Source organism: Periplaneta americana, chromosome 15 (genome assembly GCF_040183065.1).
Source record: "Periplaneta americana isolate PAMFEO1 chromosome 15, P.americana_PAMFEO1_priV1, whole genome shotgun sequence".
Classification (NCBI taxonomy): Eukaryota; Metazoa; Arthropoda; class Insecta; order Blattodea; family Blattidae; genus Periplaneta; species Periplaneta americana.
This window is the reverse complement of record NC_091131.1, coordinates 130,436,357-130,451,651: the sequence shown is the minus strand read 5'-3', so window position 1 is coordinate 130,451,651 and position 15,295 is coordinate 130,436,357. Positions and strand designations below refer to the sequence as shown.

The window sequence follows — 15,295 nt, the reverse complement described above, 5'->3', positions numbered from 1 at the left end:
ACACCACTGTCTCTTTCGAATCTTAATAGATTCTAGGCGGCCCAAGCGTGGCGGTGAAGAGAGTGGATTTGACTAATTGGGCCCTCCGGACTTCACCGAAATTCACCGCAAGGGTTAAATATTAGTTCTATTAGGATTTTTGAACCGATCAGATACCGGGAAATCCCAATTAGCCTTTGTCCCCCGCGTCCTGTACGAACTTCTACAAATCGTCAGAAAATCTTGGAGGGGAATTGGGCCAATTTCTCCGCAAATGTTTCTTTACTTGTGCCCTCGTAGTTCAGTCGGGAGAACGTCGGAATTTTGATGTAAACGTCTCAGGTTCAATTCCTCGTCACACCTTTTCATTTTATTGTGTTTGAAGATAATATAATGTAATAATATAAAAAGAAAAAAACTAACACCAGTATTATGCAACTGTATTGTTCCAAAGCTAATATTAAATTTATGTTATTTATATCGCTAAAGAACGATAACAGAATATAAATGATAACTTGAATATTATTTATATCGCTAACGATAACAGAATATAAATAACGATAACATAATACAAATGATAAATATCGGTTTAATTAATATAAGGTATAATATATAACTAATTATTTAAATAAAATTACCTATTTTACAAAGAAAAATCGTTATTTATATTACAACAATTTCTTATACAGGGTGTTTAAAAATACGGGGCATAATTTCAGGTATGTATTTCCCACATGTAGACAATCAAAATAGTTCATTACAACATGTGTCCGGAAATGCTTTATTTCAGAGTTATGACCTTCACAACATTGAAATTCACCGGAACGTTTTTCTTTCCGCAGGTCGTTGCCGTCAAAGGAGACATTAAGAGGGCACTCTGACAGTTCATTCCGAGGCGAAGGTTACATTCAGTGTTGTGTAAGCGTTAGACTGTGCGACATGTATTCAAATCAAGAGCTGGCAGAGATACACTTCATGTACGGTAAGGCGGACGGCAATGCTGCGCTGGCTCGTCGTTTGTACCAGGAGAGGTAGCCACAGCGACAATGTCCAGATCGGAAGACATTTGTACGTCTCCATTACCGTCTGTGCGAGTATGGAAATTTAACTCTCCTGGTTTGGGAAGGGGACGACCAAGATCTACAAATCCAGAAGTACAGGAGGAGATTCTGGAGGCTGTGAACATGAATCCTTCTATCAGCACACGAAGGGTAGCGTTGCAAGTCAATGTTCCTCATACGACTGTCTGGAGACTGTTGAAAGAGTGAGTATCAATTGTATCCTTATCATTTGCAACGTGTACAGGCCCTGTCACCAGCAGATTACCCTGCACGAGTTAGGTTCTGTCAGTGGTTTTTGCAGCAGTGTGGTGTAAATCCGAACTTTCCTGCCTTAGTATTATTTACAGAAGAAGCACAGTTCACACGAGATGGCATAACAAATTTCCACAATCAGCATGTATGGGCGTATGAAAACCCACGTGCAACTGTTCCATCTCACCACCAGGTGCGGTTCTCCCTCACCATGTGGGCCGGTATCATTGGTGATCGATTAGTTGGACCCCATGTACTTGTAAATAGACTTACGGGGCAGGCGTACACAAACTTCCTGGAAAATACCATACCTCATGTTTTAGAAGACACTCCACTGATCAATCGTCAACACATTCACTTCTTGCATGATGGCGCTCCTGCACACTTCAGTCGTACGGCTCGCCGGTACTTGGATCGAAGGTTTCCTGATCGATGGATAGGTAGAGGTGGCCCAATTGCTTGGCCTCCACGCTCACCTGATCTGAACCCTCTCGATTTCTACTTGTGGGGCCATTTAGAATCATTGGTTTATTCGTTTCCGGTGGCTGATTTGGAATCTCTTTGGAATCGAATTGTGGCATGTACTGAGGACATACGCAATACTCCTGGAGTTTGGGTTCGTGTTCGCAAGTCAATGAGACATCGATGTGAGGTCTGTATTCAAGCAGGAGGTGGACATTTTGAACATCTTCTGTAATGACAACGACCTGCGGAAAGAAGAACGTTCCGGTGAATTTCAATGTTGTGAAGGCCATAAGTCGGAAATGAAGCATTTCCGGACACATGTTGTAATGAACTATTTTGATTGTCTACATGTGGGAAATACATACCTGAAATTATGCCCCGTATTTTTTAAACATCCTGTATAAATTCAGAGTATTTATATCGCGAAAGAAAGGTAGCAGCTTACAAATTATAATTTGAATAATATTTATATCGCTGAAGAATGATTAAAAAAAATAAAACTTGAATAAGGCCCGAACTCCCAATCTTTCAATCATTGAGCGATCACTCTACCGCTGGGTCCACACCTGTGGAGTAACGGTCAGCGCGTCTGGCTGCGAAACCAGATGGCCCGGGTTCGAATCCCGGTCGGGGCAAGTTACCTGGTTGAGGTTTTTTCCGGAGTTTTCCTCAACCCAATACGAGCAAATGCTGGGTAACTTTCGGTGCTGGACCCCGGACTCATTTCACCGGCATTGTCACCTTCATATCATTCAGACGCTAAATAACCTAGATGTTGATACAGCGTCGTAAAATAACCCAATAAAATAAAAAAATCTACCGCTGGTCTACGAGACACATATGAAATAATTCCATAGTTCCGGAACTGCTTCTACAAGGACATTCATCGTGTAACATCGCCGTGACCCGAAGTGGACTTAGAACATTTTTGCTGTTCACGAGTGCGGCCACTTTTTTTTTACAACTGTACAAGGGTGCAATTCTACCATTTCTCTCATACGGTGCTCCAATATGGATAGAAGCATTAAAGAAGCAATACAATCAAGTAAAATATAAGAGTTTCCAGAGACTGATAAATAGAGCTCGGATGTTAGGCAAAATGCCTTTCTTAAACTGAGTGTATGTATGAAAGACCTATTAGAGATAAACACGTTTCCACACATTTGGGGACGATAGGCCCAATTTTTATTTTGCCTTTTTTGCCTATTTTAGCTCCAGTTGCCTATTTTAAGGTTAATTGCCTTTTTTAGCCTTTTACGTCCTTATTGTACATTTTCTATATTTTAATGCATTTAAAATAAACCGCACATAAATTATATATAAAAACAAAAAAGAACGTTTGTACAAATTAAAAATGTATATTTACTTCACACGAATATTTGCTTAGAATCTTATTCTCTAGCAATACATATGTTTCCAAGAAGTCGTAAACTTTTCTCCCCTACCGATTCCATCTTTTACTGTATGTCACTTAACAAAGATGTTTGAACAGTATAACCCTCAATGCTCAGGTCACTTCGGGGTTTATCAGCGAAAGAAAGGGGGTGAGGGAAGTATTAAAAGCAAGTCTCCAGGTCCCATTACTGTTGTCGCTTGCACGCACAAGTCATGCGTAATTTGAAGTCTCTAATCCCTTTTCACACCCCTCTTTTTGAGATAATACAAAGTCTGTTTTTCCCGATCTCGGAAAGAAAATAGAGACAGTCCTTCTGAAATAAGTTGTTTTAAGTTTGCTCCAATCACTTCAGTAGAAGTAGAAAGATCTTTTTCCACCATGTAGGCTAAAACGTTCTCTCTGACAGGCGGCTCACTATGACAGTTGACAGCTTAAAAAGGCATCTTGTTGTGACATGTAACCAAGGAAAGTGAGTACCGTATGGGGTAGTTTATTAAGTATTTGTCTATTTTTTTGTCTATTTCCATGAATAATGAATACCTATTTCACTACCTATTTTTACTATTTTTAGTGCCTAAGTATATGCCTGCCTGTTTTAACCAAAATACGTAAATTCCTAATCATCCGGGCTCTACTGAAAAATATAAAAATAGCCAAAGGCTATAGAACTACATCAAATAACACCTTGTGCGTGGTGACAGGGTTAACCCAAATAATAATCAAAATGGAAGAGATTGCTGTACATTACAACAAAGAACACAGAAATGGCAAGACTACAACTAGACAGTAGCGGCCAATTGGCTGAGGCAAGTGAGGCCGGATCTCAGATACTGACTGAAAAGAAGTCAAATTTTGTGTTTTTATATAACGTATATAACATATTATGTATTTGAATAAAGTATGTAGTCCACACCTGTGGAGTAACGGTCAGCGCGTCTGGCCGGGAAACCAGGTGGCCTGGTTTCGAATCCCGGTTGGGGCAAGGGACAAGTTATCTGGTTGAGGTTTTTTCCGGGGTTTTCCCTCAACCCAGTACGAGCCAATGCTGGGTAACTTTCGGTGCTGGACCCCGGACTCATTTCACCGGCATTATCACCTTCATTTCATTCAGACGCTAAATAACGTAGATGTTGATATAGCGTCATAAAATAACCCCCCTATAAAAGTATGTAGCGTTGTAGAAGTATTTGAAAACTTTGTGATGTATAACCCAGACCTATCTTACAGTAAAATTTGTTCCTAAGGCCAGGAATCTTATGGCCGGGTTTGGCTTCTACATTTCGTATGTTTTCGCGGGCTTAGAGATTGCATTTGAAATGCTACAACTAAGGCCGCTTGGCCGGTGTCCATCCACCCACCATTCTCTTTGTCCCATAGACCGGTCTCTTGTCAATGGTCGTCTGAAGGGTGGGGGGGATGCGGATGAGGAAGTTGGAGAAGCAGTGGTGTATTATCCTCAATAAGACGCAAATAACATAAAAATTCTCACTGTCTAGCTGGCGCGAGCCCACACTGTTCTCTTCTCTTGTGTCTCAGTTTATGACTTACGCGAGGGTGTTGTACTATTGTACTTCACAACTAGTACAGTAGTGAGTGTGGTCCAGTGTTAATTTGTGTATTCAGGGAAAATGGAAACTGAAACAGATGCGAGCAATAGTGGTGATGTTATAATTAATACATTGTTAAGAGTATCCTTTTTCGAGAAAAATGATATTTTAAGAAGTGAAGTTTTAAATAGAAACAGACCTACGCCATCACTGACAATTTTTAAGAAAAGTAATTTTAAAACGCGGGCTTTCAATGCATCCTGGCACGGATAACATAAATGGTTTTGTGGTATGTGAAGGAGCGAAGGGTCAACTTCTGTATAAATAGCAACTTATTTGGTGAGTCACATTTTATTATTTTTTATTAATAATAATAATAATAATAATAATAATAATAATAATAATAATAATAGCATCAATAGTAAACATTCTGTATAGGAGGTAGACCTATATTGTTATGATGTACCGAAGTACATAATATGTATATAAGTATCGTATTATATTTCCGTGCAGATATTCTGCGTCATCATATGATGAAAGATGAGTGGAAAGGAGAAAAATTCTCTCCGGCACCGGGATTTGAACCCGGGTTTTCAGCTCTGCGTGCTGACGCTCTATTATATTGTATTGTATTGTATTTATTAACATTCCATGGTATTGCTTTACAGCTAGAATATGGAATAAGTCAAAAAACTTAATACTATTATAAAGTCTTAATTTATAGTCACAGTCTAGATGAAATATATACAGACGAGGTTTACGATATAGTCTACTAGTACAACACAAAGTTTTAGTATCAATTTCATGAAGCGTTATTGAATGTCATGAATTCACCTACAGAATAGAAGGCATTTGAAATTAGGTACTTCTTTAATTTGGCCCTAAATAATCTTATGTTTTGAGTTTTATTTTTTATATCGATAGGGAGGCTATTAAAAATTTTTACTGCCATATAACACACTCCTTTTTGATAGCATGATAGACTTTCCGATGGAGTATGAAAGTCATTTTTGACGTGTATTTATGTTATGAACTGTTGAATTAATTACAAAGTTTTCACGACTACATACGAGGAAGATTATTAATTAAAAGATATACTGACAAGCCATAGGCATTATTTGTAGTTTTTTGAAAATAGTCCTACACGATTCCCTAGATTTGGCACCTACTATTATTCTAATTACTCTTTTTTGTAATAGAAATATACTGTTACTATCTGTGGAATTTCCCCAGAATATTATTCCAAAACTCATTACCGAGTGGAAGTATGCAGAGTATATTGTTTTTAAGGTATTGATATTCACTATCTTTTGCATAGATCTAATAGCAAAACAAGCTGAATTTAGTTTGGGGGTAATTTCTTTAATATGATTTTTCCAATTTAACACATTATCGATTTTTAAGCCAAGAAATTTGGTTGTTGTTTCTAATAGGGATCTGTTGTTAATTATTGCGCTAGAAATTTGCGAGGTTGAATTTGCACAGGATTTAAATTGAATTATGTTATTTTTAAAGGCATATTGGTTCCGTTAAGTTCAATGTTAATTGATAAATGAGTTCTATTCAGTCAATACTTAACATAAAACACAATAAAACATATTATAACAACATTTAAACAGATTTAAAAACAAAAGTTTTCGCCAATTTTGATTGGCATCTTCAGGTCGTGTAGGTCGAATAGAACATGTTATAATAAGTGAACACTTGGAATATGACGTTAAAAACAAAAGTCAAAACTTAATTCACTTAAAAACAGAGAATAGAACATAGCAAAAAGCCACCACGATGTATGTAGAAGCACTGTGTTGAAAGAGGCGTGTGTGACCCAAGAGAACAGCAAAACTCTTCTGTCATTGCAGGTACAGTTTTCAAGATAGATTTGAAGATGTTACGAACAGGTCGGTCGTGAGGCCGATAATGGAAAGCAGGAAAAATCCTGTAAATTGCAAGGATAGAATGAAAGAGTATTTAGAAGCATTTAAGTATTATTTAAATCATCTAAAACAATACTTACAAAAAATTGGAAGAACGTCTTGAATCCATGAGGGCGGCGACACGACTGAGCTTTACATTAAGTGGTAGCGTATGACAAAAACTGTATACCTGGCAAGACTAGTGGATGAGTGAAAGTTACTTGCGTATGATCTTAAACAGCGGGTTATTTGAATTTGGGTATTGTTCGTTAAGGAGCGGGCTATTATTATTATTAGAATACGTGGTAATATATAATTCCTCCGCAGCATTAATATAATTATGATTGTTAATAGTCTTTAAGACCTGAAGGGCTTCTTCTATGCCAGTGAGTTCGTGATTAAGGGAAATGAGATGCGTGGCAAACTTTGATAGAAGAAGCCCTTCAGGTCTTAAAGACTATTAACAATCATAATTATATGAATGCTGCGGAGGAACTATATATTAACACCTATTCTAATAATAATGATAGCCCGCTCCTTAACGAACAATACCCAAATTCAAATAACCCGCTGTTTAAGATCATACGCAAGTAACTTTCACTCATCCACTAGTCTTGCCAGGTATACAGTTTTCGTCATACGCTACCACTTAATGTAAAGCTCAGTCGTGTCGCCGCCCTCATGGATTCAAGACGTTCTTCCAATTTTTTGTAAGTATTGTTTTAGAAGATTTAAATAATACTTAAATGCTTCTAAATACTCTTTCATTCTATCCTTGCAATTTACAGGATTTTCCCTGCTTTCCATTATCGGCCTCACGACCGACCTGTTCGTAGTATCTTCAAATCTATCTTGAAAACTGTACCTGCAATGACAGAAGAGTTTTGCTGTTCCCTTGGGTCACACACTCCTCTTTCAACACAGTGCTTCTACACACATCGTGGTGGCTTTTTGCTATGTTCTATTCTCTGTTTTTAAGTGAATTACAGTTTTAACTTTTGTTTTTAACGTCATGTTCCAAGTGTTCTATTCGACCTACAAGACCTGAAGATGCCAATCAAAATTGGCGAAAACGTTTGTTTTTAAATCTGTTTAAATGTTGTTATAACATGTTTTGTGTTTTATGTTAAGTATTGACTGGATATAACTCATTTATCAATTTAATTATGTTAGTTTTGTTACAATTTAATACCAATTTATTGACTGAGAACCAGTCACATATTTTGAAGAGAATTTCCTCTGTTGAAGATTGGAATGTGTTGGAGTTATTGTCTGTAATTACTATACTTGTGTCATCTGCAAATAATGTGGGATGACCTACATCTTTTATTAGGGGGGGCAAGGTCATTTATAAATGCTAGAAAAAGTAGGGGACCTAGTATTGATCCTTGAAGAATTCCATTAAGCAACACCGAATTCCCGATGTCGGATCGAATCCTCTCTGTTTAAGTTCTACCTCTTGGGTTCCCTCTAGTGGCCTACCCTCATGCACTGCATCATAGATGTACGACAGTTGGACCATGTCTACATGTGAGTCATTCCACGTGAAATCGCACAAATTTAGCCTGGAATTGACTTTCATGTCTCCGATTTAGATAAAACAAATTTTACACATTCTATGGATTGAAAAAATAAATACGGGTTTTATTATTGTTGTCTATATCGATTATTGTAGTAGATATGTGTTATCAAAGATTCTGAAATAGGTCGCGCATCATTATTGTTAAATGTGATTATCTCCACTAATAATCATCACAGAGATTTGCTCTTTGTCTCAATTTGAAGGTGACAGTACACACTTTATTCTTCGCATAATAATATAAAATATAAGTTTGTTAACTTTGTTTTAAAAAACATTTAAATGTATAAAAATATGTTTTAATGGCAGCGACTTACTTTAAAATTGCAGAAAAAAATCATTAAATACCTTAAAATTATTTTAACCGTCCTTAAAAAAAATCAGAACTCTACTTCGAGCCGTTGAAGAATAATTAAATGATTCACCAAGCTGCGCGTCTTGAGGTCGCGGGCTGCATAAGTACTGTTGCAAGATGATATGCAGGTGCAGTTCCGGATGAGAGTCGTGTGACCACTTTACACTGTTCCACGGTCAGAATATCACTCTTTTACGTAATTTACATAACACAGTACTGTATTTAAATATTGTTTTTTTTTAATATATACTTGTGAAAATAACTACAGTTTACACAACACTGGACTTTTAAAACTAATCAACTACAACCAATATCAATTCTATTTAATGTCCACCACTTTGCTCTCACTTTGAAGGGAATAGTTCTTTATCATGGCCTGAGATTTTGTCATTGGAACAAAAGAATGAAGTTGTAAGGTACCTCGCACCACTTTTGCTTGTTGGTACCTTGAGTAGAAAATATTGCTATGTTTTTTGTGTTCACTAATGGTAAAAAATTTAAAAGCAATATTAGAAATGTTTTTCTCAGCCCAGTTATACAGTTTCCTTGGTGTTACAATAGGATCTATACCAGGTTGAAGACTAGCTTCCATAGCAAGCCGCTTAACGGTACCGCCAATGCCATCACAAGGCCCTTTTCCATGTGATGTAGCAAAAAAAATGCCATCAGCACAAATCCCAAACTCATCTTCGTAGTGACATTTATTTTTAAAGTTATTTCTTACTCGAAATCAATCTGAAACCAAAGTATTTCTATGTAAAATATAATAGATTGTACGTATATTTTTTGTGTTTTTAAAGTAAGCTGTTATAAAAAAAAAAAACATTATGTTTAAAAAGTGACCCTCTAAAACAACCCCATTTTTATTGCAACTCATACTTAAAAGAATTAATATAATAGTTCATTTCTTCCCATTTCAGATGGCACCAACACTCAACGTCTATGATGCATAGAATCTTAACAATGAGCATTTTCATACTGCGTCGTGAATGAATTTGTCATATAATTAAAAGAGTATAAATAGTAAAATTTTAAAGTATGATCCCAGAAAAAATTACAGACCTCTTATTTTGATCTGCACAACATATTTTAGAAGATTTAAGCAAATACTAAATGGTCACGTTTCGTATACAGGTGTTTGATTTGACATCCACACAACACAACACGATACCTACTTCGAAAGACTTAGGAATTATTGTTAGATAAATTAAAGGGAAACTGCTAAGTGTTGAAGGGACATTACGTGCTTTTAGAACTAGAGGTTATCTGTTTATTTACGTAAAGTAACACCGCACCACTGATAATATATTAGTCACTCTCGCTGCTGCTGTCGCAGTGTATGCTCCGGCGCGCGGTCTCACTCAATCCAACCCGAACACACCATCAGTAAATTTTTTGCACAGCGACTTCTGATTCGAATAGAGTTCTAAAACCAACGCAGTTCTACGTAAAACATTTCAAAGAATATAATGATATTTGTTCCCCTTTCTAGAAGTAAGTCCCTGATATATGAAAACGTATTTAAAAAATGTAACCCCCTAAAAGGGGCCCATTATATATTTTGATTGAACACTAAAAATTAGTATATAATACTGCAATTATTGCACTTTAAAATGATATAAATACGAAATTTCTACGATTTATAGAATCTTCAGTATAACCATTTTCATAATACGTTGCATCCAAATTTACGGAAAATGTAACATTTAATAAATGACTAAATAATTGTGTCAGCCCGAAAAAATTACACATGGGTTATTTAATTTCATCAATAGAATATATATAAAAAAAAATTGGAGCAAATATTAAGTTGTCATGTTTCGTAGGTGTTCGATTTGACATGGAATGACTCATGTGTGCAGAGGTGCACTCGTTATGAGTAACTAAATGGGCGGGATCCGACGGAATAAGGGCCGTAAACTAGTTACAATAGGCCTCACCGAGGATTTCTGTCACTGGCCGCTACTGCAACTAGACGTTCCCATACCTTATGAAAGCTGGCCACATCCAGTTGATTTAGTCAGAATTAAAAGTGCAAGGAGAAACACGGACCATACACTAGAAGTATGCACCGATGGAAGCAGGAGTGAAGATGGAGTAGGCTCGGGAATTGCCTTACTTACGAATCAAGAACTAACTTAACACATAGAATGAAATTTCGGGTACACAAAAAATGTTCTAACAATCAAGCCGAGCAAATAGCTATTATAAAATCTGTGGAAATGATAAAGGAACTGAGCACAATTGGACAGAAATGGAGGAATGCAGCAATATAATTATACAAATAGCCAGATAACGGTGGACTCACTCAGAAACCCCAGCAACCACAACGAATTAATAGACACCATTAGGGAAAAAAATAAGATCCTGGAAGATGAAAACTGGACGATAGAGTTCAGCTGGATAAAAGCTCATGTAGGATTTCACGAGAATGAATTAGCAGATAAACTTGCGAAGAAAACAGCAGTAGACACGGCTTTAGAAATCTGTTACCGATACCAGAGAATACCCAAAAGCCACACATATAATAGAGAGAGAAAGAAAGGAGTGAAGATCAATGAGAAAGGAAATGGTAAATGACTACAAAGGGAGGAATAACCAGGTCTTTCTTCCCTACAGTAAAAACAAAATAGGCTTAAAATCAACATCTCTATTACGCCAAACCTGGCAGTCCTCTTGACTGGACATGACGACTCAGGTCCTATTATCACCGCTTCCAGATTATAGATAGTCCACAATGCACATGTGATGCTCCAGTGCAAACGGTGGATCACATTATATACGAATGCCAAAAATTATAAAAAGTGAGAAATGACCTCAAAAACGAAATTGGGAATAAAAGTGGAAAATGGCCAGTAACAAAAACTTGAATGATAAATGCTCACAAGAAGGAATTTTTTAAGTTTATCAACAGTATCGATTTCCAGCTTCTATGATACGCCCCAGGAAATCAAGACATACCAGAGGAAAATAAAAGAAATCAAGATAAGTGTCAAATTGAGTTTAAGTTTAATTTGGCACATATCAGAGTACTACGTAAGAATATGAACTTAAATCAGGAAATGATTTTACTAACTTAATGTCAAGATACAGAAATACTAGATGTATTACTAGTCTATAATAAGTGTTATATAGGATGATTCACGAGGAAAGGTAAAAATTTAGGATGTGAATTCTGAAGTCATTCTGAGTGAAAAAGTTCATATGAATATAAGTCCGCTTTCGAACGGTTACGGAGATATGGCTCTATGATTTCACAAAAACTTCTAAGATTCCATTTTACTAACTCGCATTTAGAGACAGATAACGGACAAATTTAAAGTTTATATTCATGTATGTATGCATACATACTTAATATTCTAGACGTCGGGGTCGATGTTTTCGCACATTTTCAAAGGTACCTCCTTCTGCTTCAATGCACTGTTGCGCTCGGGCGTGAATCGCGCTCACCGCGCGGGAGAGTTGCACGTAACTGTTCTCTATGCCGCATCCAAAATACGGTCGATTAGCGCCTCTCTCGTTTCCCCCTTCCTTTGCTATACCAAGTCTTTTATCCAACCCCATAGACAGTAAGTACTCTTCGATATGGTACCCTTCTGTTCGGAAAGCATCGTTCATATTCAGCGACGGCACGCAAGGAACTTCCATCACACAAACCATAAACATACACAATATCGGCGTATTCTGTAGTCTAAAATTTATAAGGCATCTTGAAAAACACAACTTAACACTTCCGATAACTGTACCTGTATACCTATTGTACTGTAGGTAGCTGACTGGACTGCTATGAATTGATGATCGTGTAGACTATTTGTGTTATCTGCGGGTTCTGTGTCATTACATCAGACAAGGGCAGGCGATTGGATATTTGTAATGCCCCACCAACTGGTTTCTTCCTCTTATCTACATCGTTCACAATGCAGATTCCAATGTTACGTCATTCATTGCGACCTTGACCTTGTCTCACGCCTCGTCTCACGTCAGCAGCATATGGTAACGTCTGATTCACATTGGGGCGAGACGTTTTACCAAAAGAATGCATCTAGCTCCGCCATCGTTCGAAAGCGGACCTATGTTCATATGAACTTTTTCACTCAAAATGGCCTAAAATATATCCTAAAATTTTTACCTTTCATCGTGAATCATTGTGTATAGTAGGAAACTTCAACATAAGAGATTAAAACAAAAAAAAAAAGTAATACAAATTATAATTACAAAGTAACAACATTCAGCCATTGGTACAATTAAACTAAGTATGGAATTAATGACAATATTAAAAAGAATCAACATGTAGTATTACTACGGATGTAATGGAACATGCAGTGAACGAAGATAAAACACACACATACCATGAGTTGAAGAAAATACACATTTTAGAACGTACCCACTATAACGTCTTCAGTGAGGATTCTTCCAAAGATTGGAACAATGGGATATACTCTGAAAGTCTCTTTGAATACCAGTTCCATGTACTTCATTTCTTGCAAATCTTTGATAGTTGGTTCGCGGTCGGAATCTCCAAATATCTGGTTCAATTCCTCCGTTACTTTGTCCTAATTAAAATGTAATGAATTAGGTATGTTATTTCAATAACAATATGATGTTCCAAATTGTATCAACTGTTTTAGTTTGTTCTTACACTCAAGACTAATGCCTTGCTAGTTTTGCAGGACTGAAATTTTAATCTGTTCAGGAGTACTCACAATAAAATAAAAAAAAAATAGGCGAAGTTTTCAGCAAAAATACAGAAACACATTAAATTCTTCAGCTGAACATTGAAAAGAAAAAAAGAGATTAAACTTATTCAACGAATTATACTTCACATAATTATTACTATTGGTACTCATTTACAAAACGGACGGTATCTGACTTAACACTTACCAGTTATGTAAAGGATATGATTTATGTACGATCGAATTTTTTCTCGTATTTTCCTATTGCTTGAAACTTTTAAGTGACTGATGGATTCGCGATTGTAAGGGATTTGGATGTTTGTAGATTATGATGTTATGGAATTTACCATTATGCATGTTGTGTTTGAGAGTTATCTTATTTGTATCCTTTAAGTTATGCTGTGAGTTGCATCGACTCAATCCCGCTAAGGAGTAAGATGCGCGTAGAGTATTACAGAAGTTGAAACGGACACTTTAACTGATTAGGTGCCCGTTTAAATGTTCCACGTTAATTGGTAAACATTTAATTCCTTTCATGAATAATTCTTTAAGAGAGATTTACATGTTGTTGCTACGGGATTACTTACTGTAGACCTACATGTTAAGTTCAAAGTTGAAAAGAAAAGTCATTTTTCGGGATTTCCACAGAAATCAGCCATTGTTTTGTATAATCTACTTATATGGCGTATGAACAATGTCCATAAGATCGAGAAAAAATACGATCGTGTGGAAAAGGTTATTACGAGGAAAAATCATATAAAGGGGATATAGTTTCCTCATGCTTAAAAATTAATTTGCGTAAACATGCAAGCATTAACAAGTTAAGAAAATATATGATATGATATGATATGATATGATATGATATGATATGATATGATATGATATGATATGATATGATATGATATGTGATATGATATGTGATATGATATGATATATGATATATGATATATGATATATGATATGATATGATATGATATGATATGATATGATATGATATGATATGATATGATATGATATGATATGATATATTTATTCCACTAGCTTACATCGGTCGTGATGGCCCTTCACATTTCTGTACATAGTGCTATCACTTCCTTGGATACATATTCTATGATTTTTTTTAAATATCACATATAAATGATCCTCATCACTTTTCTATCACGTTTCTCACCTCTGTTTCCCTCCCTTCTTTTCCTACTTGCCCCACCCTTTCCCAGTTATCTATCTTATTCTTACTAATCTCATTTAACTAAACAATTACTTCTCTCAATTTCTTATTAATTTATTGTTCCCAGCATTGTTACATTAAGTTGAACTCTTCCATAGCTGTCATCTTATTTATTCACTTGAATCACTAACGTTCACTGACCACTTATTCCCACTAATCTAATCTGTATATTTTCAGACTTTTATTTCTACACTTTCATTACATTTCCATTCCCACTTCCTTTATTATATTTGTATCACTACTTAACTCCCTGGTTATTAATCCTTATCCTTTTTCACTGTTATTCCCTCGCCTTACTGTCTTTTCTGTCACCATCACCATTTTCACTTTATCACTCATGCATAGTATTTTCACTTTATCACTTTCCTATATTTTTTCACTCATGCACCAACCTCTTAAGTTACAACTTTTCTGTCCCTTACTTCTTCCCACTGACGAACCTGTATTCGGTGTCACTAATGTTACTTCATCCCTTCCAGAATCCTGATTTCTTATGAAAATATGTTATAAAGATTGTCCCATTTAGCTTGCACACCCAAAATTATTTATTTATTTTTTGGCGCCAGTAAGTAGGCCGGCGTACACCATGAGTTACATATTTATTTGAACCCCTCAATGTTTTGCTTATAATGGTACCGGGATAGTGTGATACATTTTTTTTAACAGGCCATGGAGAGTGGGGTGATTCACATTACTTATATTAATGAATTTCAAGTGCACATTATGTGTTTTGTTCTTTTTCGTTAGGAGAGTAATGTTGCAAAATATTAGATCAGTTCGAGTTCATTTAGTACTGCCTCACAGCACTCAATTTTCTGAAAATTTCCGAAAATCAAAGCTCCATGCT

The 15,295-nt window shown here is 36.1% G+C and overlaps 1 protein-coding gene across 1 annotated transcript in view; it reads right to left on the bottom strand.

Annotated features, from left to right (window-relative positions):
* The window catches only part of LOC138715329 (cytochrome P450 4C1-like), a 150,168-nt gene that overhangs the window by 16,208 nt on the left and 118,665 nt on the right, over positions 1-15,295 (bottom strand). The window contains exon 11 of the mRNA XM_069848122.1: positions 12,932-13,100. Within this exon, the coding sequence (XP_069704223.1) occupies positions 12,932-13,100 (169 nt within the window). The remainder of the gene's footprint in view (positions 1-12,931; positions 13,101-15,295) is intronic.